The sequence below is a fragment of the Rutidosis leptorrhynchoides genome, chromosome 8 (assembly GCF_046630445.1).
Source record: "Rutidosis leptorrhynchoides isolate AG116_Rl617_1_P2 chromosome 8, CSIRO_AGI_Rlap_v1, whole genome shotgun sequence".
Lineage (NCBI taxonomy): Eukaryota > Viridiplantae > Streptophyta > Magnoliopsida > Asterales > Asteraceae > Rutidosis > Rutidosis leptorrhynchoides.
The window spans coordinates 27,429,264-27,457,008 of NC_092340.1; the positions used below are offsets into that span (position 1 = coordinate 27,429,264).

Sequence of the window (27,745 nt, forward strand, 5' to 3'; positions counted from 1 at the left end):
ATGTATATTTTGCCAAGATATATTACAAGAACAACCAAGAATTCAAGTATTCTAAATCATGTTAAATTTCAATAAATATGGTTTTAAATATAATTTTTTGATAATGTTGTTATGCTAATGAGGAAGCTGAGATTCCCTACAAAAGGAGACAGAGAGCATACTAAGTCTACCACTCCAATCAGATTGAAGTGTTCCGTGAGTTTAGAGCTACATTTGGGTCATGGGTGATCATTGACTTGATCTTCACCAAAGCCTCGTAATCTGTCTCATTTCCTCTATAGGAAGCAGAGACGGTGGTGGTAATCAGAAATATCATAACAATACAATAATAGTAGTGGAAAGAAAAAGAAACAGAAGAGAATAATGGTAAACAAATTATCATTTGCCCCGACTTCATTATTGGAACACTTGAAGAATAATTATTGGCTTTTTATATTGCTTTTATAGGAAAAAAATCTTTACATGTATACTAAAAAATTAAAAAGATTAAAGAAGAATGTCTACCAACTAGTGGGTAGACTTGACTTTCAGTGCTCATCACCCCACTCATTCCCCTCCGAGTGGGTTGACTTGACTTGCTCTATTTGGTGACCCCTCAATGCTCTTGACTTCCATGTGCAACAATACCAAGGTCCGTATGTGCAAAATATTAATGCAAAAAACTGAGGATATAAAAAGCTAATACGTTGTACATACTTAATAAATCCCTGCAATGAATTCAAGGAAACCAATATCCTGCTTAGTATATTTATCTCATATTATTACTTTTCTGTTTTCTTCTGGTTTTATTGTTATATTTCTTGCGACTGGCACCACCATCTCAGCTTCCTATGATGGAAACGAGACCGATCACATGGCATTGTTATCGTTCAAGAAGATGATCACACGAGACCCTTATGGAGTTTTAAACTCATGGAACACCTCTTTCCATTTCTGTGATTGGAGTGGTGTTTCATGTGGAAAACGACATAGAAGAGTGACTGCTCTACAACTGATTTCGCAAGGTCTAGAAGGCTCTTTGTCTCCTCATGTGGGAAACCTTACCTTCCTTCGTCAATTTGTACTTTCAAACAACAGTTTTCAAGGAAGCATCCCTCAAGATCTGGGTCGTTTATCCAGACTACGAGTCCTTGTTCTTGAGCTAAACCAATTTACCGGAGTCATTCCAACTAACTTGTCTGGTTGTTCCAATCTTGAAAATATTTTCCTTGAACATAACCAGCTAGTTGGAAGCATACCTAAGGAGGTTGGTTTGCTCTCGAAACTTACTTCTCTTTCACTTGATGAAAATAACTTAACTGGTGGAATCCCATCTTCCTTGGGGAATCTCACATCGATTCAAGTGTTCGTAATTTCATCAAATCCTTTGGGTGGGAACATTCCGGACACCTTAGGCAGATGGAAAAGTTTAAGATTTTTTGCGGCTGGAGAGTGTAAACTGTATGGAACGATCCCTCGTTCCCTCTATAACCTCTCGTTTCTAACTACTTTGTTCTTGCCTATGAATCAACTTAGCGGTACTATTCCATCCGACATTGGTGCAACACTCCCAAATCTTGACTGGCTTGCGTTATGGGAGAACCAACTCGGTGGATTTCTTCCACCCTCCATATCTAATTGTTCGAAATTAATAAAACTTCAAATTGATACCAATAACATTAGAGGGACGGTGACCATTGACTTTGGAAAATTAAGTGATATTACTATAATATCCTTGGATGATACCAACCTCCATGGGCGTGCAGCTGCTGGTGAAATGAAGTTTATCGATACGTTGAAAAACTGCAGCAAATTGAAGACGCTCAGCTTTTCTAATTGCAGTTTTGAAGGAGTTCTTCCAAGATCCATTGGTAATCTTTCGGATCAATTCGAAGAATTAAATGTAGAAGGGAATATGTTGTCTGGAAACATCCCTTCAGGGATAGGCAATCTGGTTGGATTAAGCGTTTTAGAATTATCAACAAATCAATTCACGGGAAAAATACCTTCTGTTATTGGTAACCTTCAAAATCTACAATATTTTGGTCTATTCCAGAACCAACTTTCAGGGTGGATCCCAGATGCAATCGGCAACTTATCGGTATTAGATACTCTTTATTTAGATACAAATGCACTCGAAGGCAATATTCCATCACGCCTGGGAAACTGTCACCAATTATCAAAATTGACCCTTTTTGACAACAAACTTAGCGGCATCATACCAAAAGAAATTTTACAACTTTCTTCACTAACGTTCACATTAGATCTATCTTATAACAATTTGTCTGGTTTAGTTCCAACAGAGGTTGGAGACCTCAATATGTTGAGTTATCTAGATTTTTCCGATAATCGTTTATCGGGTAACATACCTAGTAGCCTTGGTAGTTGTACTAGCCTTACATTTTTATCCCTCAAGGGAAACTTATTTCAAGGCATGATACCATCTTCGTTAAGTTCACTAAGAGGACTGGAAACACTTGATATTTCTTATAATAATTTATCAGGCAAAATCCCACAGTTCTTTGAACGGTTCTCGTTACAATATTTTAACCTATCCTTTAATGATTTTGAGGGTGAAGTACCGGTAGTAGGAGTGTTTGCTAATTCAAGTGCGTTTTCAATTTTGGGCAATAGTAGGCTTTGTGGTGGCTTGGTTGAACTCGATTTACGCAAATGCAAGGAGACGAAGAAACATAGTGAAAAAAAGTTTCCTCTTTTTGTGATATTCATTTTGATTGTGTCTGCACTCGTCAGCATATTAGGTTTCGTGTACCTTTTTTGTAAAAGGAAAAGCAAGGATCAAGTGCCTCAATCATCATCGATGAATGGGAAATTCTTGAAAGTTTCATACGGCCTTCTTCTGAAAGCTACCAATGGCTTCTCAGAAGCCAATTTAATTGGCAAGGGCGGGTTTAGTTCTGTTTATAAAGGAACACTTGATGAAGATGACAAATTGGTTGCAATCAAAGTATTACATCTTCAAAACCGAGGAGCAAATAGAAGCTTTACAGCTGAGTGCGAAGTATGGCGGAGTATCCGACATCGTAATTTGTTGAAGATAATAACCTCATGTTCTGGTGTTGACTTTCAAGGAAATGATTTCAAAGCTTTGATTTACGAGTTCATGCCTAATGGGAGTTTACACGATTGGCTGCATTCAAGTGTACATGCCTCTAGACTGAAACTTCTTCAAAGAATAAATATTCTCATTGACGTCGCAATTGCACTTGATTATCTTCACAATTACTGCATACCAAGCATTGTGCATGGTGACTTGAAGCCTAGCAACATTCTACTTGATGAAGGTATGGTGGCCCATGTTGGAGACTTTGGTTTAGCTCGATCACTTGGAACAGATATAATCCTAAACAGCTCATCTGTCATCAAAGGAACAATTGGTTATGCACCACCAGGTAAAGTGATAACATATACTAATTTTTTTAATACACTATTATTCTATTGTAATTGCTTCTAACTTGCAGAGTATGGTGTTGGAAATGAGATGACAAGCAGTGGGGATATCTATAGTTACGGAATATTATTATTGGAAGTGATGATTGGGAAAAAGCCGACAGATGACACATTTAAGGAAGGTGTTAGTCTTCATGATTTTGCTTCCATGGCCTTACCAAATCATGTAAATGATATTATCGATGGGGAACTTTTAAATATTCATCATGAGGATTATGTCAATGTGAGAAGTAGGCTTTCAAATGCAAAGATTATAGAGGAATGTGTGGCTTTAACTGTGAAGATTGGAGTATCATGCTCTATGGACTCCCCAACTCAACGGATGAATATCAAAAATGTTGTCCATGAGTTGCAACATATTTTGGATGCAATTCAATGTATTTGAGGTGCCCTGTTTTATCGTTTTATCGATTTGTTACCGTAGATTATCACTAAATGGTTTGACTTGATTGGTGTATGTATCTTTCAACTTTTCAGGTATAGTACCAAGATTGCATTGAAGAGTTGAAAGTAAATGCCAAGTAGAAGATGATGTGTATTAGACTGCATTATATTTACTGTCAAAGATGTTCAATATATGGTTTGATTTTATGGTGATGTATCATAATTATATGAGTTTGGTTCTGTAACAATTCAAGGAGTATCACATTGTCTTGTTTGATTTCATAGGTAATATAATTTTAAGTATCCTGGTATTGACATTTTTCATAGAGAAGGTTAATATCAAGGATGATAACGGGTAGAAAAAAACAGCGACCCGCAGGCATACGTACCCATGATGGGCGGGTAAATCTAAAAAAAATTCACCCGTTGTTGGCGGGTCGCGGATACATCCGATAACCCGCATACATATATCTACTTATAAATTTATATATTTCCAATGTAGATCATTTTCAGGTAACACCCTGATAGGATATACTTGTGGAATAATGGAAGTACTTGAGTAATATAATGGAATATATTTGTAATAGTAATTGTAAACCAAAGAACAATGGAATGATGGAATGATGATGATAATTTTGTAGATTACTAATTTTCATTATATATATTTCCATTTATATATATAAATATATATATATATAAATATATATATATATATATATATATATATATATATATATATATATATATATATATATATATTAATATAGTTAAGTTAAGTGTATTAAATATATATTTATATTTATATAATCTTTATTTTATGCTTATTACTTTAATAATGTCATTGATACTTTTATTTTTCATAATCGTAATTATTTTAATAATAATGTTATAGATAATATTGATAACAATAATAATCTTAATAATATTGATGAATATATAATAATAATAATAATAATAATAATAATAATAATAATAATAATAATAATAATAATATTGTCAAAAGTGAGTTTATTGCTAATACTTTTGTTGATAACAATAACAGTAATACTAACAATTTATAAAATGATACTAGTGGTAATGTTTATAATGATAACTTATATTATGTTCATAATAATGATAATAATAGTAATAATGATTATAACTTATAATAATAATAATACCTATGTAATATTAATAATAATAATAACAATAACACTAAGTAATACTAATGTTAATAATAATAACAATTTTTAACAACAATAATTAACACTAGCAATAATAATAATAATAATAATAATAATAATAATAATAATAATATTAATAATACTAATAACACTTATAATAATACTAATGATAAAAATGTCTTTAATACTTATAAATATAAATATGCTTTTAGTAATAATAATTATAATACTTAATAGTAACAATAATCAATAATAATAATAATAATAATAATAATAATAATAATAATAATAATAATAATATTAATAATACTAATAACACTTATAATAATACTAATGATAAAAATGTCTTTAATACTTATAAATATAAATATGCTTTTAGTAATAATAATTATAATACTTAATAGTAACAATAATCATAACAATAACTATAACACACAATAAAATGACAATAACAATAATAATATTAATGATAATTGTAATAATAATAATAATAATAATATTAATAATGATAGAAATAACAATAATATTAGTTATACCTTTGTAGTGTAAAATAAAATTAAACTGCCCGAAGTGGGACTCGAACCCACAACCACTGGCTAACCCGCACACCATCCAAACCACTCGTCCACTTCTACTTTCCTGATTAAAACCCCATTTAATTGTTTTTAAACCCTTAATTTAATTCTGTTACATGTTCTTCATCGCCTTCCCAGTCAAATCGACTAATCCAAAAAAAAAATCTTAGTATTCAATTCATTGTTTGTTTAACGACTTTTGACTGAACCATAAACGATTAACCTGTGTTAATCTAATCATTTGAAACAGAAAAAAATAAAAAAAAGCTGGGACAGTTTCTTAACAGTGATGACGAACTCATAAAATCAATTTAACTTTTTAGGATGTTTTAGAACATGACTCCAACATGAAAAATGTGTGAAATCATTCCTAGAAAACTCCTCCATTCTCAATTGAACTGAAAACATAAACATGAACTCTAATTTGATTAAGGAACACTATGTTGACTTTTTAAACTTAACCTTTGACTCCAAAATTTGGATTGGATAGAAAGAATTTGAATGTGATATTTTGCAGATAGATTAAGTAAATTAATCCTAACCTATCTGCACTTTTACTTTTTGAAAATTCATTAGAATTCGAATTTTTTATAAAATGAAGTATGAACAGAGGGAGCTTCGGTTTTTATTAAAATTTCTTTTTAATTTTCTTGTTTCCCCTCTAAATGCATTAACAGAGGTTTATAAATAGATTAACAGATATAGTTACAGCTAAGTTGGTTCAATTATGATACGTGATCGACATCTACAGCTTACCAGGTACGAGGGATATATATATAAAATAAAAGATGATATTAACCTTTAACTGATTTTGGTGTTATTCTACTGATTGGATTCGTGATTGGTACTAGTTAGATGAAAAAGAACAATCAACCACAGTATGAAAATTACATGAAACTGATTCAGATTCTGTTATTTGATTTCTTATATATAATATATATAATTAATTAGTAAATATTAATAATAATACATTTAATATTATTAATAATACTAAAATGATAATAATATTATTAATATCAAGTATAATAGTAGTTGTTAATAAAAATGTTAATAATGATATTAATAATAATTACACAACATTAATATTTAATATTAATAATAAAAATGAAACTAATAATAATATTAATTGTAGTAATAATAATAAATAGTAGTGATGCTAAAATCATAAAATTGGTAATTTTAATAAGTTTACTAATAATAATCATGATAACAATAATATTATTAATAATGCTAATAATAACACTACTTATAATAATATCAATATTATTAATGATAATACTAATATAATAATAATACTTATACATATCAGATTTCATATATATGCTTATATTTCATTTTAGAAATAATAATACAAATATTAATATTAATAATAAAAATAATGATAATGGTATTAATCTAATAATTATATTCGAACTTGTAACTATATTTAATATAGTACAATGTATTCACTATATCATATGTACCAATTATATAATACTTTGAAATTTTAATAATTATAAATTACAATATGTGTGTATATATATATATATATATATATATATATATATATATATATTATTACTTAGGTATTATATTCTTTTTAATAGTTTCTTAATTATTATTTGTATATTATTCTACATTATTAATTCCAGTTGATTAATGTGTATCCTATTAATTCAAAATATTATTTATATTTTTAAATCTATTTTTATATATATTTACATATTTAATTACACACAATTGTTCGTGAATCGTCGAGCATAGACAAGGGTAATTGATTACATGAATATAGATTTCAAAACTTTCGAGACTCAACAATACAGATTTTGCTTATTGTGTCGGAATCATATAATGATTAAAGTTTAAATTTGATCGGAAATTTCCGGGTCATCACAGTACCTAACCGTTAAAGAAATTTCGTCCCGAAATTTGAGTGAGGTCGTCATGGTTAACAATAAAAATGTTTTCATGACGAATATGAGTTGATGAATAGAGTTTTATCATTATTGATTAGTATAGATAAAACGATTTGATTTTTCGAATAGTACGAATGAAGCTATCACTAAATAGTGATATGAGAGAGACATGTTTCATCATTACTTTTAACTAGTCATGGTTGAATTTAGAAAATACGGTGCGTCTTAACTTCTGACGTTGTCTTGGTCGAATTCCGAAATTTAAGGGATATAAAGTAAATCTTCGAAATCTAAAGGATTTGATTCTTCGGCGAGTAAGGAAATTAAGATCTCTATAATTAAATACGGTGATCTGCCTCGATTACTATGTCTGATATTTTCATTATAAATGAAGCTCTTCCTTTCTATTATTCTCACCATTCCTATACTTTCTTCCTTAGTTCATACATCCAAAAGATTGTGAAAATGTTTAATCCAGTTCTAATCCTTGATATTTTTCTAATTATCACTTCTGACATCCTTCTTTTCAATCTTCAATCAGAAGAATCTGTTTACTTCTACTATTATCTTGGGGTGATACTATTCTTAATTATACCGTGTTTTTATATTGCTATTCGTATTAATATCCACGGTTTGTAACCTCCGTGTTGTTATTGGGCTTTATATTTTCTCTTATATTTTGGAGCTCTTTGCCTTTTTTTTTTATTATCCTCCCGACCTCTAGTAAAGCGAGTAACGGTCCAGAATTCGTAAGTATGGAATTTTGAATAAACATCGAGTCCTAAATAAGAACTAATGTATTAGCACGATTTGATTTATCAAATTACCAGAATCACTGAGAATAGAACTATCAAGAATATACTTTCTTGATATGTTCAGAAGTTAAGCATAATGAAAGAGTTATGTAACATGGCACATGATGATGTTAGGATCTGTGAATCACACATCCCATTAGAAACTCAGCATGACTTACTGTAATATAATCACGTTGATCAAGTGTCATTATATTATACTAATCCATGCATCAGTTCTCAACATTACTTCAATAACATTCATATTTTAAGCTCGAAAGTTTACAGAATATAGAAACTAACAGTTTCTATATAATGTAATACTGATAGCACGAAGAGATTAATGATTTCAGATAAGAATAGTTATAAAAATATCTCCAGAAATATGGAGGATATTTATAATGAAAGATACGATAATATCTCGGAATATCTAAGATCAGCGGATGATAGAAACTATTGTCTGTAATGGTTTAGAGTAAGGAGCAAGATATTCACTAAAGACTTTAGCAGACATTGAATCATTTGGATTCTTTGAAGTCAAACTTATTCTTTGTGATTTGTCCACGGCTTTCTTCATCGTTTAGCATAATCTGCTTTTCGGTACTAAATTTTCTCTTGAATGTTTCCAATATAATGATACACAGGAAGCACAAAGAGGTATATAATTTCGGACGAGAATATTTATGAAAATATCCTCAGAAATATCAAAGATATTGATGATGATATTTTGGAATTTCTAAGTTCGATGGTTGATGAAGAAAGATTTTCCGCAAGATTTTAACATGGATACGGAGTAAGATATTCGTTGAAGGTTTCATCGGATTCAGAATTACTTGGGTTCTTTGAATATATGGCATGCTCCTTGTATTTTTCCTTGGTCTCTTTCGTGGTTAGCTCAATCCGTTTTCCAGTTCCAACTTTTCTAAGCTTTTCCAACATACTATTCTTTATCATCAAACTTTCGATGATTAAGGTCGTTTACGGTTGTCTATGGTTTCTGCTGCTTCATTCAGCTTTTTCAATATTCATAGTATTGATTCGCAGGCTGGGTGCTTTTCAAAATTCCATAATGGAAGATCATGATTCTAAGAGATAAGTGTTATATGTATACATATAACTGTTGATGTAGTAATGGTGTGAGTTTTCAAAGTACTAATTGCTGATTTCCCTGTATTTGGTATGGCAGTTCTCTTTACAAGATGCGGATGGGTATATGATAGGACTTTAATGAACAATTATAATGGTTTTTCGGAGATAAACTTAAGTTAATGAATAATGAATTTGCTAGTAAGTTTACTGCTAATGTGGTGGTATATAAACGGTTCTCCGGTAATGATGATGAAGGGGTAATCTTTATAATAAAGTTTATTCGAATGAAAAATTGAAGTGGATTTGTTGAAGCTGTGACAAAATTGGCTAATTGTGAAAAAGAATTGCAATGTTATTTTGGGTGATAATAACACTAAGGAATTAGCACAACTACGTGTTAAACGTTTACTCAGTTTCCGAGAGTTTTTCAGGTGCATAACTATATGCATAAGTTCTTTCTTTCATAGGTATCGTGTGGTTGGTTCATCGGATCGATTGAGATGTTTTCAAGAATCATGAAAGGTTTGAACGCAGATTGTAATCGTCAAGATACAAATGAGGTTTAAGATGAAATCAAGTGGCAAACTTGAAAAATTGTTTTGTTTCATATGTTATAATCAATATTTTAATTCATTTTAATTGTCCAATGTTGGTAGTCCTCAGCTGATAGTCCACAGTTGATAGTCCAATAATTCATATATAATTTAATATATAATATTCGAATTAATTAATACGTATCGTGACCCGTGTACATGTCTCAGACTCGATCACAACTCAAACTATATATATTGTTGTAGAATCAACCTCAACCCTGTATAGAGAACTCGATCATTACTGCATATAGAGTGTCTATGGTGATTCCAAATAATATATATAGATGCGCCGATATGATATGTCAAAACCTTGTATACGTGTCCCGATATTTAAAGTGCGTAAAATGAATAACAGAAAATAAATGACGATAATTAAAGTGCGTAAAGTAAATAACAGAAATTAAATGACGATGAATAAAATTGCGAGAATATAAATTGCGATAATTAAATTGCGGAAAATAAAATGTAACCAGTTAGCTAGGAACATTTAGCGTGGATTCTTAACAATATTTCAATTAGTTAATTCGTTTGTTTCTAGCAATTTTTATTTTGTTCAATGTTTTCTTCATTATGCCACTTGTTGGATTCTGAGAAGTCAAAATCCAAATATGAAATTGAATAAAAATGGTTATTCTGTGGTGAACGGATTCGTATATCGATGAATGTAAATAAGATAGTAAATGACTGTTGAATCAGCTTCATCGAATGTACAGTGTAACTTATTAAAGTGAAATCTAAATATTCCTCGAGTATTACCTACCCGTTAGAAATATTTTCACCGTTAACAGTTTGTACGAAAGAATTTTTAATTACAATCTTTATGAAAATATATATACATATATATTTTCTTCAGATATAATCATGAATTTAATGAGTTAATGTGATATTAATCCCATTTAATTTACCATTAGAACAAGAATATATAATCTCTAAAACATTAGAGATTACATAATCGTCATGTCGAATGAAAATAAAATAGATAGAACGATACGTAGAACGATGATTATACTCGAGGTACAGAATGAGATGTCGAAGCTGGTGTTGCGGATGTTGTTGTTGGTGGTACTAATGCTGTTGGTGCTAAGGTTGGTGATGTTACTGGTGTTGGTGATACTGCTGGTGCTTGCAAAGTGTGTACCGTGCTCTCTAAAGTTAACACTCGAGCTCGGAGTTCTTTAACTTCTTCTACTAACCCTGGTTGGTTATCAGTATGAGGTAGAGATCGGATATCTTCTCTAGTTCCATTAATGGTAGTCTCAAGACGAAAAATTCTGGCAAAAAGGGTATAAACGGTGTTGCGAACAGGTTCGCCTGTGAGCGGGTCGAGTACTCCAAGGTTAGGTGGTAGATTCGGTTCATGATATGGAGTACCTTCTTCTCTTTTCCATAGGGTGAGTATGTCGCGAACCCACCCCCATTTTTTCCAGTAATCACGGTAGTTGATTGGTTGGTGTGCTCCTGTCACGCTGTCTTCAAAGTTAGAGGAACTTGGTCGATTCGTAGAGGCCATCTTACGCGAACTCAGGAAAGATTTTTGGCGTGAAGAGTTTAGTGACAGCAATTAATAGTTGAATGGCATTCTCAATGCATAATATGCATATATATATATATATATATATATATATATATATATATATATATATATATATATATATATATATATATAGTACCAGGATCCCTTAAATTAAGGAGAAATTTACGAGAGATATCAGGCAAGGTCTACAGTAACAGAGACGTTAAGATATGAATTGTCAGATACGCTAAGGTATGAATTTTGTCTATACACTATTCATGCAGTCAATGCAGTAAAACGTGTCTAGACTAAGAATAATGAGTAAGTGATTTCCTAAGGATGATAAGCAGATAATTTTCGACAAAAATGATAAGCAAAACTTTTGACATGCAGACACGGTCGAAGTCCAGACTCACTAATGCATCCTAATAACTATCAGTTAGACATACTAATGCAAGACCTGATTCACTAAGACCACCGCTCTGATACCAACTGAAAGGACCCGTCCTAATCCATCCGGACAAAGTCCATATCGATTACAAACGATTCATAACAGTTGATTACATCGCGAGGTAATTGACCTCTATATGATACATTTTACAAACATTGCATTCGTTTTTAAAAGACAAACTTTCATTACATCGACAGTTAACAGGCATACATATCATTTCATAATATATCTAAATATACTTGACTTAATAATAATCTTGATGAACTCAACGACTCGAATGCAAGGTATTTTGAAATATGTCATGAATGACTCCAAGTAATATCTCTAATATGAGCAAAGGCATAGCGGAAGATTTCTTTCGTACCTGAGAATAAACATGCTTTCAAGTGTTAACCAAAAAGTTGGTGAGTTCATTAGTTTAACATAAATAATCACTTCCATCATTTTAATAGACCACAAGATTTTCATTTCTCAAAAACATACGTCCAATGCATAGAGACAAAATAATCATTCATATGGATTGAACACCTGGTAACCGACATTCACAATATGCATATAAGAATATCCCCATCATTCCGGGATCCTCCTTCGGACATGATATAAATTTCAAAGTACTAAAGCATCCGGTACTTTGGATGGGGCTTGTTGGGCCCGATAGATCTATCTTTAGAGTTCGCATCAATTAGGGTGTCTGTTCCCTAATTCTTAGATTACCAGACTAAAAAGGGGCATATTCGGTTTAATATTCCAACCATAGAATGTAGTTTCGATCACTTGTGTCTATTTCGTAAAGCATTTATAAAAGCAGCGCATGTATTCTCAGTCCCAAAAATATATATTACAAAAGCATTTAAAAAGGGAGCAAATGAAACTCACCTAATGTATTTTGTAGTAAAAATACATATGACAATATTGAACAACTGAACAATGCAGGGTTGGCCTCGGATTCACGAACCTATATCATTTGTATATTTATTAATATACATAGTTTGTAATCAAGCAAATATATTATTATTAGTGATGTAATTCATTTATATAGTAGATTACTAATTTTCATTATATATATTTCCATTTATATATATATATATATATATATATATATATATATATATATATATATATATATAGTTAAGTTAAGTGTATTAAATATATATTTATATTTATATAATCTTTATTTTATGCTTATTACTTTAATAATGTCATTGATACTTTTATTTTTCATAATCGTAATTATTTTAATAATAATGTTATAGATAATATTGATAACAATAATAATCTTAATAATATTGATGAATATATAATAAAAATAATAATAATAATAATAATATTGTCAAAAGTGAGTTTATTGCTAATACTTTTGTTGATAACAATAACAGTAATACTAACAATTTATAAAATGATACTAGTGGTAATGTTTATAATGATAACTTATATTATGTTCATAATAATGATAATAATAGTAATAATTATTATAACTTATAATAATAATAATACCTATGTAATATTAATAATAATAATAACAATAACACTAAGTAATACTAATGTTAATAATAATAACAATTTTTAACAACAATAATTAACACTAGCAATAATAATAATAATAATAATAATACTAATAACACTTATAATAATACTAATGATAAAAATGTCTTTAATACTTATAAATATAAATATGCTTTTAGTAATAATAATTATAATACTTAATAGTAACAATAATCATAACAATAACTATAACACACAATAAAATGACAATAACAATAATAATATTAATGATAATAATAATAATAATAATAATAATAATAATAATAATAATAATAATAATAATAATAATAATAATAGTAATAATAATAATAATATTAATAATAATAGAAATAACAATAATATTAGTTATACCTTTGTAGTGTAAAATAAAATTAAACTGCCTGAAGTGGGACTCGAACCCACAACCACTGGCTAACCCGCACACTATCCAAACCACTCGTCCACTTCTACTTTCCTGATTAAAACCCCATTCAATTGTTTTTAATGTCGTGACCCGAATTTTTCCATGTTTATATATATTAATTGAGATTGATATTTACATGATTAAATGTTTCCAACATGTTAAGCAATCAAACTTGTTAAGACTTGATTAATTGAAATATGTTTCATATAGACAATTGACCACCCAAGTTGACCGGTGATTCACGAACGTTAAAACTTGTAAAAACTATATGATGACATATATATGGATATATATATATATAGTTAACATGATACTATGATAATTAAACATATCATTAAGTATATTAACAATGAACTACATATGTAAAAACAAGACTACTAACTTAATGATTTTTAAACGAGACATATATGTAACGATTATCGTTGTAAAGACATTTAATGTATATATATCATATTAAGAGATATTCATACATGATAATATCATGATAATATAATAATTTAAAATCTCATTTGATATTATAAACATTGGGTTAACAACATTTAACAAGATCGTTAACCTAAAGGTTTCAAAACAACACTTACATGTAACGACTAACGATGACTTAACGACTCAGTTAAAATGTATATACATGTAGTGTTTTAATATGTATTTATACACTTTTGAAAGACTTCAATACACTTATCAAAATACTTCTACTTAACAAAAATGCTTACAATTACATCCTCGTTCAGTTTCATCAACAATTCTACTCGTATGCACCTGTATTCGTACTCGTACAATACACAGCTTTTAGATGTATGTACTATTGGTATATACACTCCAATGATCAGCTCTTAGCAGCCCATGTGAGTCACCTAACACATGTGGGAACCATCATTTGGCAACTAGCATGAAATATCTCATAAAATTACAAAAATATGAGTAATCATTCATGACTTATTTACATGAAAACAAAATTACATATCCTTTATATCTAATCCATACACCAACGACCAAAAAAACCTACAAACACTTTCATTCTTCAATTTTCTTCATCTAATTGATCTCTCTCAAGTTCTATCTTCAAGTTCTAAGTGTTCTTCATATATTCTACAAGTTCTAGTTACATAAAATCAAGAATACTTTCAAGTTTGCTAGCTCACTTCCAATCTTGTAAGGTGATCATCCAACCTCAAGAAATCTTTGTTTCTTACAGTAGGTTATCATTCTAATACAAGGTAATAATCATATTCAAACTTTGGTTCAATTTCTATAACTATAACAATCTTATTTCAAGTGATGATCTTACTTGAACTTGTTTTCGTGTCATGATTCTGCTTCAAGAACTTCGAGCCATCCAAGGATCCGTTGAAGCTAGATCCATTTTTCTCTTTTCCAGTAGGTTTATCCAAGGAACTTAAGGTAGTAATGATGTTCATAACATCATTCGATTCATACATATAAAGCTATCTTATTCGAAGGTTTAAACTTGTAATCACTAGAACATAGTTTAGTTAATTCTAAACTTGTTCGCAAACAAAAGTTAATCCTTCTAACTTGACTTTTAAAATCAACTAAACACATGTTCTATATCTATATGATATGCTAACTTAATGATTTAAAACCTGGAGACACGAAAAACACCGTAAAACCGGATTTACGCCGTCGTAGTAACACCGCGGGCTGTTTTGGGTTAGTTAATTAAAAACTATGATAAACTTTGATTTAAAAGTTGTTATTCTGAGAAAATGATTTTTATTATGAACATGAAACTATATCCAAAAATTATGGTTAAACTCAAAGTGGAAGTATGTTTTCTAAAATGATCATCTAGACGTCGTTCTTTCGACTGAAATGACTACCTTTACAAAAACGACTTGTAACTTATTTTTCCGACTATAAACCTATACTTTTTCTGTTTAGATTCATAAAATAGAGTTCAATATGAAACCATAGCAATTTGATTCACTCAAAACGGATTTAAAATGAAGAAGTTATGGGTAAAACAAGATTGGATAATTTTTCTCATTTTAGCTACGTGAAAATTGGTAACAAATCTATTCCAACCATAACTTAATCAACTTGTATTGTATATTATGTAATCTTGAGATACCATAGACACGTATACAATGTTTCGACCTATCATGTCGACACATCTATATATATTTCGGAACAACCATAGACACTCTATATGTGAATGTTGGAGTTAGCTATACAGGGTTGAGGTTGATTCCAAAATATATATAGTTTGAGTTGTGATCAATACTGAGATACGTATACACTGGGTCGTGGATTGATTCAAGATAATATTTATCGATTTATTTCTGTACATCTAACTGTGAACAACTAGTTGTAGGTTACTAACGAGGACAGCTGACTTAATAAACTTAAAACATCAAAATATATTAAAAGTGTTGTAAATATATTTTGAACATACTTTGATATATATGTATATATTGTTATAGGTTCGTGAATCAACCAGTGGCCAAGTCTTACTTCCCGACGAAGTAAAAAATCTGTGAAAGTGAGTTATAGTCCCACTTTTAAAATCTAATATTTTTGGGATGAGAATACATGCAGGTTTTATAAATGATTTTTATCTCTATGTATGGGATGTGTATTGAAATATGAAATCTTGTGGTCTATTATTATGATTTGATATATATAGGTTAAACCTATAACTCACCAACATTTTTGTTGACGTTTTAAGTATGTTTATTCTCAGGTGATTATTAAGAGCTTCCGCTGTCGCATACTTAAATAAGGACGAGATTTGGAGTCCATGCTTGTATGATATTGCGTAAAAACTGCATTCAAGAAACTTATTTTGTTGTAACATATTTGTATTGTAAACTATTATGTAATGGTCGTGTGTAAACAGGATATTTTAGATTATCATTATTTGATAATCTACGTAAAGCTTTTTAAACCTTTATTGATGAAATAAAGGTTATGGTTTGTTTTAAAATGAATGCAGTCTTTGAAAAACGTCTCATATAGAGGTCAAAACTTCGCAACGAAATCAATTAATATGGAACGTTTTTAATCAATAAGAACGGGACATTTCAGTTGGTATCCGAGCGTTGGTCTTAGAGAACCAGAATTTTGCATTAGTGTGTCTTATCTAGTTTGTTAGGATGCATTAGTGAGTCTGGACTTCGACCGTGTTTACTTGAAAAATGATTGCTTAACAAATTTTGTTGGAAACTATATATTTTTAACATGTGAATATTATGTGATATATTAATCTCTTAACGCGTTTGATATTATGTGATAGATGTCTACCTCTAGAACAAGTCCCATTGATTCACCTAATAATAATGAAGAGTCAAATATAAATTGGAATGATTCGTGGACTGATTCACAAGTTCCCGAAGAGGAACCGGAAGAAGAGTCAGAACCGGAAGAAGAATCGGAACCGGAAGAAGAATTGGAACCGGATGAAGAAATAGAACCGGTGGGGGAAATAATAAAACGGTTAAGTAAAAGAAAATCCTCAACCAACCGACCAAGGTTAATTATGGTCAATGGTGTTTCCGCCAAGGAAGCAAAATATTGGGAGGATTACCAATTCTCCGATGAATCGGATTCCGATGAGAATTCCGATGATGTTATAGAAATTACCCCAACTGAATTTAAAAAGGCAAAAGAAAATAATAAGGGAAAGGGCATAAAAATAGAGAAATCTAATTCCAACCCCGATGAACTTTATATGTATCGTCAACCCCCGAAGTCTTTAAGTTGTAACAATGACCCGGGAACCTCTAAACCACCAGGTTTTTCTAAACCAATGTGGAAAACGACGGCTCGTATTAGGGGAACATCATATATCCCTAGAAACTTGGCAAAACGAACCAAAATCGAAAAAGAAGAAACAAGCGAGTCGGAATAAGATAGTTGTATTCGTGTGGTGTAATATATGTAATATAGTGTGCTTATGCTTTATGATATATGTAAAAATTGCTTGTATTAATAAGTATTTTTTTTATGAATCTAACTCTTGTTCTATTTTACAGTATAAAAACACAAAATGGATAGACAACCCAATATTTTAAGAGACCTACCCGGAGACATGATTGATGAAATATTGTCTAGAGTCGGTCAGAATTCTTCGGCACAACTATTTAAGGCGAGATCAGTTTGTAAGACATTCGAAGAACGTTCCAAGAATGCCTTGATTTATAAAAGGCTTTCGTTCGAAAGATGGGGGATATCACATTGGGAAATCCATAAGTTACGATGTGTTTACTTTGACGCATATATTGCGGGGAACCCAAATGCTATTTTACGCAATGGGTTAAGAAATTATTTTGACTCAATATATCCGAATATTGGACTTCGTGATTTAGAAAAAGCGTCTAACATGCAACATAAAGAAGCATGTTATGCTTACGGATTAGTAATGTTCGCTTCTCACCAAAGTGAGAACAAGAACATCGGGCTACAACTATTAAACAAAACGTTCCCACAAGTGACGGAGTCGGTAATTGGGGTAAGAAATGAGGTTTTTAGATTGTTACGGGACTGTTGGACATTACGTAACCCTCATCCCTTTGACGACGTTACAACACGATGTCTTATCAACGGCCATAACGGTTATGTTCCACAAGACCAAGGATGGGAAGTAATCCTAGTAAAACCAGAATGCATGACTTGTTTCTGGACGTATGAATTACGTGTCTTTATTGCCTTTGCTGAACGACTTGTGTACTAGCTAGAATTATCTTCACAACCATCTTGTATCAAATTTATTGTGTGCTATATTTCATGCTATATGTAAAATAAGCGGTATTGTAAGTTTGTAAAATATTGTGTAAAAGTTTGAACGCGAAATATTATTATAATCAGTTTTTCATATAGAATTGTAGTAGTTGAATTGTATATTAGCTACTAAGTATGAACTTAACGGGTAGGTACTACCCGAATTTAAACTTATAAAATGCTAATATGAAGAAAAAGCTTTTATAAATGAGTTCATATTATGCTACGAAATACTATTAACTACTCTTAATATTCTGTATGATTAACTTGTTCCATTTGACTATTTTGAAGGAAATGGCACCGACTACTCGACACACCGTGAATATGAATGAAGAGGAATTCCGTACTTTTCTAGCTTCAAACATAGCCGCAGTACAGGCTGCGCTACATACCAACAATAACCTTGGATCTAGCAGTATAGGAAATCGTGTAGGATGCACCTACAAAGAATTCACTGCCTGCAAACCTTTGGAATTTGATGGAACCGAAGGACCGATCGGATTGAAACGGTGGACCGAGAAGGTCGAATCGGTGTTTGCCATAAGTAAGTGTACTGAAGAGGACAAAGTGAAGTACGCTACGCATACCTTCACAGGTTCTGCGTTAACATGGTGGAATACCTATCTAGAGCAAGTGGGACAAGACGATGCGTACGCACTACCGTGGTCAGCATTCAAGCACTTGATGAACGAGAAATACCGTCCCAGAACCGAGGTCAATAAGCTCAAGACAGAACTTAGAGGGTTACGAACCCAAGGATTTGATATTACCACGTACGAAAGACGATTCACAGAATTGTGCCTATTGTGTACGGGAGCATTCGAAGATGAGGAAGAGAAGATCGACGCGTTTGTGAAAGGATTACCGGAAAGAATCCAAGAAGATATAAGTTCACACGAGCCCGCCTCCATACAACAGGCATGTAGAATGGCTCACAAACTAGTGAACCAGATTGAAGAAAGAATTAAAGAACAGACTGCTGAAGAGGCCAATGTGAAGCAAGTCAAAAGAAAGTGGGAGGAAAACGGTGATAAGAATCACCAATACAACAACAACAGCAATTACAACAATAATCGCAACAATTATCCCAACAATCGCAACATCAATCGCAACTACAACAAACGGCCCAACAACAACAACAACAACAACAACAACAACAACAACAACAACAACAACAACAACAACAACAACAACTACAACAATCATCCCAACAATAATAATAACCGCAACAACAACAACAATCAGAAGCAGCTATGCCAAAGGTGTGAAAAGTATCACTCGGGGTTCTGCACCAAATTTTGCAACAAGTGTAAAAGAAATGGTCATAGCGCGGCGAAGTGTGAGGTCTACGGACCAGGGGTTAATAGAACGAAAGGAACAAATGGTGTCGGAACGAGTAATGGCGGAGCAAGTAGTGTCGGAGCAAGTTATGCCAATGCAGTTTGTTATAAATGTGGAAAATCGGGCCACATTATTAGAAATTGCCCGAACCAGGAGAACATGAATGGACAAGGCCGCGGAAGAGTTTTCAATATTAATGCGACAGAGGCACAGGAAGACCCGGAGCTTGTTACGGGTACGTTTCTTATTGACAATAAATCTGCTTACGTTTTATTTGATTCGGGTGCGGATAGAAGCTATATGAGTAGAGATTTTTGTGCTAAATTAAGTTGTCCATTGACGCCTTTAGATAGTAAATTTTTACTCGAATTAGCAAATGGTAAATTAATTTCAGCAGATAATATATGTCGGAATCGAGAAATTAAACTGGTTAGCGAAACATTTAAGATTGATTTGATACCAGTAGAGTTAGGGAGTTTTGATGTGATAATCGGTATGGACTGGTTGAAAGAAGTGAAAGTAGAGATCGTTTGTTACAAAAATGCAATTCGCATTATACGAGAAAAAGGAAAACCCTTAATGGTGTACGGAGAAAAGGGCAACACGAAGCTACATCTTATTAGTAATTTGAAGGCACAAAAACTAATAAGAAAAGGTTGCTATGCTGTTCTAGCACACGTCGAGAAAGTACAAACTGAAGAAAAGAGCATCAATGATGTTCCCATTGCAAAAGAATTTCCCGATGTATTTCTGAAAGAATTACCGGGATTACCCCCACATCGATCCGTTGAATTTCAAATAGATCTTGTACCAGGAGCTGCACCAATAGCTCGTGCTCCTTACAGACTCGCACCCAGCGAGATGAAAGAACTACAAAGCCAATTACAAGAACTTTTAGAGCGTGGTTTCATTCGACCAAGCACATCACCGTGGGGAGCTCCTGTTTTGTTTGTCAAGAAGAAAGATGGTACATTCAGGTTGTGTATCGACTACCGAGAGTTGAACAAACTTACCATCAAGAACCGCTACCCACTACCGAGAATCGACGACTTATTTGATCAACTACAAGGCTCGTCTGTTTATTCAAAGATTGACTTACGTTCCGGGTATCATCAAATGCGGGTGAAAGAAGATGATATTCCAAAGACTGCTTTCAGAATACGTTACGGTCATTACGAGTTTATGGTCATGCCGTTTGGTTTAACTAATGCACCAGCTGTGTTCATGGACCTTATGAACCGAGTGTGTGGACCATACCTTGATAAGTTTGTCATTGTTTTCATTGATGACATACTTATTTACTCAAAGAATAACCAAGAACACGGTGAACATTTGAGAAAGGTGTTAGAAGTATTGAGGAAGGAAGAATTGTACGCTAAGTTTTCAAAGTGTGCATTTTGGTTGGAAGAAGTTCAATTCCTCGGTCACATAGTGAACAAAGAAGGTATTAAGGTGGATCCGGCAAAGATAGAAACTGTTGAAAAGTGGGAAACCCCGAAAACTCCGAAACACATACGCCAGTTTTTAGGACTAGCTGGTTACTACAGAAGGTTCATCCAAGACTTTTCCAGAATAGCAAAACCCTTGACTGCATTAACGCATAAAGGGAAGAAATTTGAATGGAATGATGAACAAGAGAAAGCGTTTCAGTTATTGAAGAAAAAGCTAACTACGGCACCTATATTGTCATTGCCTGAAGGGAATGATGATTTTGTGAATTATTGTGACGCATCAAAGCAAGGTCTCGGTTGTGTATTAATGCAACGAATGAAGGTGATTGCTTATGCGTCTAGACAATTGAAGATTCACGAACAAAATTATACGACGCATGATTTGGAATTAGGCGCGGTTGTTTTTGCATTAAAGACTTGGAGGCACTACTTATATGGGGTCAAAAGTATTATATATACCGACCACAAAAGTCTTCAACACATATTTAATCAGAAACAACTGAATATGAGGCAGCGTAGGTGGATTGAATTATTGAATGATTACGACTTTGAGATTCGTTACCACCCGGAAAGGCAAATGTGGTAGCCGATGCCTTGAGCAGGAAGGACAGAGAACCCATTCGAGTAAAATCTATGAATATAATGATTCATAATAACCTTACTACTCAAATAAAGGAGGCGCAACAAGGAGTTTTAAAAGAGGAAAATTTAAAGGATGAAATACCCAAAGGATCGGAGAAGCATCTTAATATTCGGGAAGACGGAACCCAGTATAGGGCTGAAAGGATTTGGGTACCAAAATTTGGAGATATGAGAGAAATGGTACTTAGAGAAGCTCATAAAACCAGATACTCAATACATCCTGGAAGGGGGAAGATGTACAAGGATCTCAAGAAACATTTTTGGTGGCCGGGTATGAAAGCCGATGTTGCTAAATACGTAGGAGAATGTTTGACGTGTTCTAAGGTCAAAGCTGAGCATCAGAAACCATCAGGTCTACTTCAACAACCCGAAATCCCGGAATGGAAATGGGAAAACATTACCATGGATTTCATCACTAAATTGCCAAGGACTGCAAGTGGTTTTGATACTATTTGGGTAATAGTTGATCGTCTCACCAAATCAGCACACTTCCTACCAATAAGAGAAGATGACAAGATGGAGAAGTTAGCACGACTGTATTTGAAGGAAGTCGTCTCCAGACATGGAATACCAATCTCTATTATCTCTGATAGGGATGGCAGATTTATTTCAAGATTCTGGCAGACATTACAGCAAGCATTAGGAACTCGTCTAGACATGAGTACTGCCTATCATCCACAAACTGATGGGCAGAGCGAAAGGATGATACAAACGCTTGAAGACATGCTACGAGCATGTGTTATTGATTTCGGAAACAGTTGGGATCGACATCTACCGTTAGCAGAATTTTCCTACAACAACAGCTACCATTCAAGCATTGAGATGGCTCCGTTTGAAGCACTTTATGGTAGAAAGTGCAGGTCTCCGATTTGTTGGAGTGAAGTGGGGGATAGACAGATTACGGGTCCGGAGATTATACAAGAAACTACCGAGAAGATCATCCAAATTCAACAACGGTTGAAAACCGCCCAAAGTCGACAAAAGAGCTACGCTGACATTAAAAGAAAAGATATAGAATTTGAAATTGGAGAGATGGTCATGCTTAAAGTTGCACCTTGGAAAGGCGTTGTTCGATTTGGTAAACGAGGGAAATTAAATCCAAGGTATATTGGACCATTCAAGATTATTGATCGTGTCGGACCAGTAGCTTACCGACTTGAGTTACCTCAACAACTCGCGACTGTACATAACACTTTCCACATCTCGAATTTGAAAAAATGTTTTGCTAAAGAATATCTCACTATTCCGTTCGATGAAATCCAAATCAACGAAAAACTTCAATTCATCGAAGAACCCGTCGAAATAATGGATCGTGAGGTTAAAATACTTAAGCAAAACAAGATACCAATTGTTAAGGTTCGATGGAATGCTCATAGAGGACCCGAGTTCACCTGGGAGCGTGAAGATCAGATGAAGAAGAAATACCCGCATCTATTTCCATAAGATTCGTCAACACCTTCAACAGCTTAAAATTTCGGGACGAAATTTATTTAACGGGTAGGTACTGTCGTGACCCGAATTTTTCCATGTTTATATATATTAATTGAGATTGATATTTACATGATTAAATGTTTCCAACATGTTAAGCAATCAAACTTGTTAAGACTTGATTAATTGAAATATGTTTCATATAGACAATTGACCACCCAAGTTGACCGGTGATTCACGAACGTTAAAACTTGTAAAAACTATATGATGACATATATATGGATATATATATAGTTAACATGATACTATGATAATTAAACATATCATTAAGTATATTAACAATGAACTACATATGTAAAAACAAGACTACTAACTTAATGATTTTTAAACGAGACATATATGTAACGATTATCGTTGTAAAGACATTTAATGTATATATATCATATTAAGAGATATTCATACATGATAATATCATGATAATATAATAATTTAAAATCTCATTTGATATTATAAACATTGGGTTAACAACATTTAACAAGATCGTTAACCTAAAGGTTTCAAAACAACACTTACATGTAACGACTAACGATGACTTAACGACTCAGTTAAAATGTATATACATGTAGTGTTTTAATATGTATTTATACACTTTTGAAAGACTTCAATACACTTATAAAAATACTTCTACTTAACAAAAATGCTTACAATTACATCCTCGTTCAGTTTCATCAACAATTCTACTCGTATGCACCCGTATTCGTACTCGTACAATACACAGCTTTTAGATGTATGTACTATTGGTATATACACTCCAATTATCAGCTCTTAGCAGCCCATGTGAGTCACCTAACACATGTGGGAACCATCTTTTGGCAACTAGCATGAAATATCTCATAAAATTACAAAAATATGAGTAATCATTCATGACTTATTTACATGAAAACAAAATTACATATCCTTTATATCTAATCCATACACCAACGACCAAAAACACCTACAAACACTTTCATTCTTCAATTTTCTTCATCTAATTGATCTCTCTCAAGTTCTATCTTCAAGTTCTAAGTGTTCTTCATATATTCTACAAGTTCTAGTTACATAAAATCAAGAATACTTTCAAGTTTGCTAGCTCACTTCCAATCTTGTAAGGTGATCATCCAACCTCAAGAAATCTTTGTTTCTTACAGTAGGTTATCATTCTAATACAAGGTAATAATCATATTGAAATTTTGGTTCAATTTCTATAACTATAACAATCTTATTTCAAGTGATGATCTTACTTGAACTTGTTTTCGTGTCATGATTCTGCTTCAAGAACTTCGAGCCATCCAAGGATCCGTTGAAGCTAGATCCATTTTTCTCTTTTCCAGTAGGTTTATCCAAGGAACTTAAGGTAGTAATGATGTTCATAACATCATTCGATTCATACATATAAAGCTATCTTATTCGAAGGTTTAAACTTGTAATCACTAGAACATAGTTTAGTTAATTCTAAACTTGTTCGCAAACAAAAGTTAATCCTTCTAACTTGACTTTTAAAATTAACTAAACACATGTTCTATATCTATATGATATGCTAACTTAATGATTTAAAACCTGGAGACACGAAAAACACCGTAAAACCGGATTTACGCCGTCGTAGTAACACCGCGGGCTGTTTTGGGTTAGTTAATTAAAAACTATGATAAACTTTGATTTAAAAGTTGTTATTCTGAGAAAATGATTTTTATTATGAACATGAAACTATATCCAAAAATTATTGTTAAACTCAAAGTGGAAGTATGTTTTCTAAAATGGTCATCTAGACGTCGTTCTTTCGACTGAAATGACTACCTTTACAAAAATGACTTGTAACTTATTTTTCCGACTATAAACCTATACTTTTTCTGTTTAAATTCATAAAATAGAGTTCAATATGAAACCATAGCAATTTGATTCACTCAAAACGGATTTAAAATGAAGAAGTTATGGGTAAAACAAGATTGGATAATTTTTCTCATTTTAGCTACGTGAAAATTGGTAACAAATCTATTCCAACCATAACTTAATCAACTTGTATTGTATATTATGTAATCTTGAGATACCATAGACACGTATACAATGTTTCGACCTATCATGTCGACACATCTATATATATTTCGGAACAACCATAGACACTCTATATGTGAATGTTGGAGTTAGCTATACAGGGTTGAGGTTGATTCCAAAATATATATAGTTTGAGTTGTGATCAATACTGAGATACGTATACACTGGGTCGTGGATTGATTCAAGATAATATTTATCGATTTATTTCTGTACATCTAACTGTGAACAACTAGTTGTAGGTTACTAACGAGGACAGTTGACTTAATAAACTTAAAACATCAAAATATATTAAAAGTGTTGTAAATATATTTTGAACATACTTTGATATATATGTATATATTGTTATAGGTTCGTGAATCAACCAGTGGCCAAGTCTTACTTCCCGACGAAGTAAAAAATCTGTGAAAGTGAGTTATAGTCCCACTTTTAAAATCTAATATTTTTGGGATGAGAATACATGCAGGTTTTATAAATGATTTTTATCTCTATGTATGGGATGTGTATTGAAATATGAAATCTTGTGGTCTATTATTATGATTTGATATATATAGGTTAAACCTATAACTCACCAACATTTTTGTTGACGTTTTAAGCATGTTTATTCTCAAGTGATTATTAAGAGCTTCCGCTGTCGCATACTTAAATAAGAACGAGATTTGGAGTCCATGCTTGTATGATATTGTGTAAAAACTGCATTCAAGAAACTTATTTTGTTGTAACATATTTGTATTGTAAACCATTATGTAATGGTCGTGTGTAAACAGGATATTTTAGATTATCATTATTTGATAATCTACGTAAAGCTTTTTAAACCTTTATTGATGAAATAAAGGTTATGGTTTGTTTTAAAATGAATGCAGTCTTTGAAAAACGTCTCATATAGAGGTCAAAACCTCGCAACGAAATCAATTAATATGGAACGTTTTTAATCAATAAGAACGGGACATTTCATTTAAACCCTTAATTTAATTCTGTTACATGTTGTTCATCGCCTTCCCAGTCAAATCGACTAATCCAAAAAAAAAAAAAAAATCTTAGTATTCAATTCATTGTTTGTTTAACGACTTTTGACTGAACCATAAACGATTAACCCGTGTTAATCTAATCATTTGAAACAGAAAAAAAATAAAAAAAAGCTGGGACAGTTTCTTAACAGCGATGACGAACTCATAAAATCAATTTAACTTTTTAGGATGTTTTAGAACATGACTCCAACATGAAAAATGTGTGAAATCATTCCTAGAAAACTCCTCCATTCTCAATTGAACTGAAAACATAAACATGAACTCTAATTTGATTAAGGAACACTATGTTGACTTTTTAAACTTAACCTTTGACTCCAAAATTTGGATTGGATAGAAAGAATTTGAATGTGATATTTTGCAGATAGATTAAGTAAATTAATCCTAACCTATCTGCACTTTTACTTTTTGAAAATTCATTAGAATTCGAATTTTTTATAAAATGAAGTATGAACAGAGGGAGCTTCAGTTTTTATTAAAATTTCTTTTTAATTTTCTTGTTTCCCCTCTAAATGCATTAACATAGGTTTATAAATAGATTAAAAGATATAGTTACAGCTAAGTTGGTTCAATTATGATACGTGATCGACATCTACAGCTTACCAGGTACGAGGGATATATATAAAAAATAAAAGATGATATTAACCTTTAACTGATTTTGGTGTTATTCTACTGATTGGATTCGTGATTGGTACAAGTTAGATGAAAAAGAACAATCAACCACAGTATGAAAATTACCTGAAACTGATTCAGATTCTGTTATTTGATTTCTTATATATAATATATATAATTAATTAGTAAATATTAATAATAATACATTTAATATTATTAATAATACTAAAATGATAATAATATTATTAATATCAAGTATAATAGTAGTTGTTAATAAAAATGTTAATAATGATATTAATAATAATTACACAACATTAATATTTGATATTAATAATAAAAATGAAACAAATAATAATATTAATTGTAGTAATAATAATAAATAGTAGTGATGCTAAAATCATAAAATTGGTAATTTTAATAAGTTTACTAATAATAATCATGATAACAATAATATTATTAATAATGCTAATAATAACACTACTTATAATAATATCAATATTATTAATGATAATACTAATATTAATAATAATACTTATACATATCAGATTTCATATATATGCTTATATTTCATT

At 31.7% G+C, this 27,745-nt stretch overlaps 1 protein-coding gene across 1 annotated transcript; it reads left to right on the top strand.

Annotated features, from left to right (window-relative positions):
• The first annotated feature begins 221 nt into the window (after positions 1-221).
• Positions 222-4,083, top strand: LOC139864976 (uncharacterized). The gene is made up of 3 exons (XM_071853527.1): positions 222-3,392; positions 3,462-3,836; positions 3,928-4,083. Exons 1-2 carry the CDS (start codon positions 713-715, stop codon positions 3,833-3,835), a joined length of 3,054 nt encoding a protein of 1,017 aa, XP_071709628.1. The 5' UTR covers positions 222-712; the 3' UTR covers position 3,836; positions 3,928-4,083.
• Positions 4,084-27,745: the final 23,662 nt, after the last annotated feature.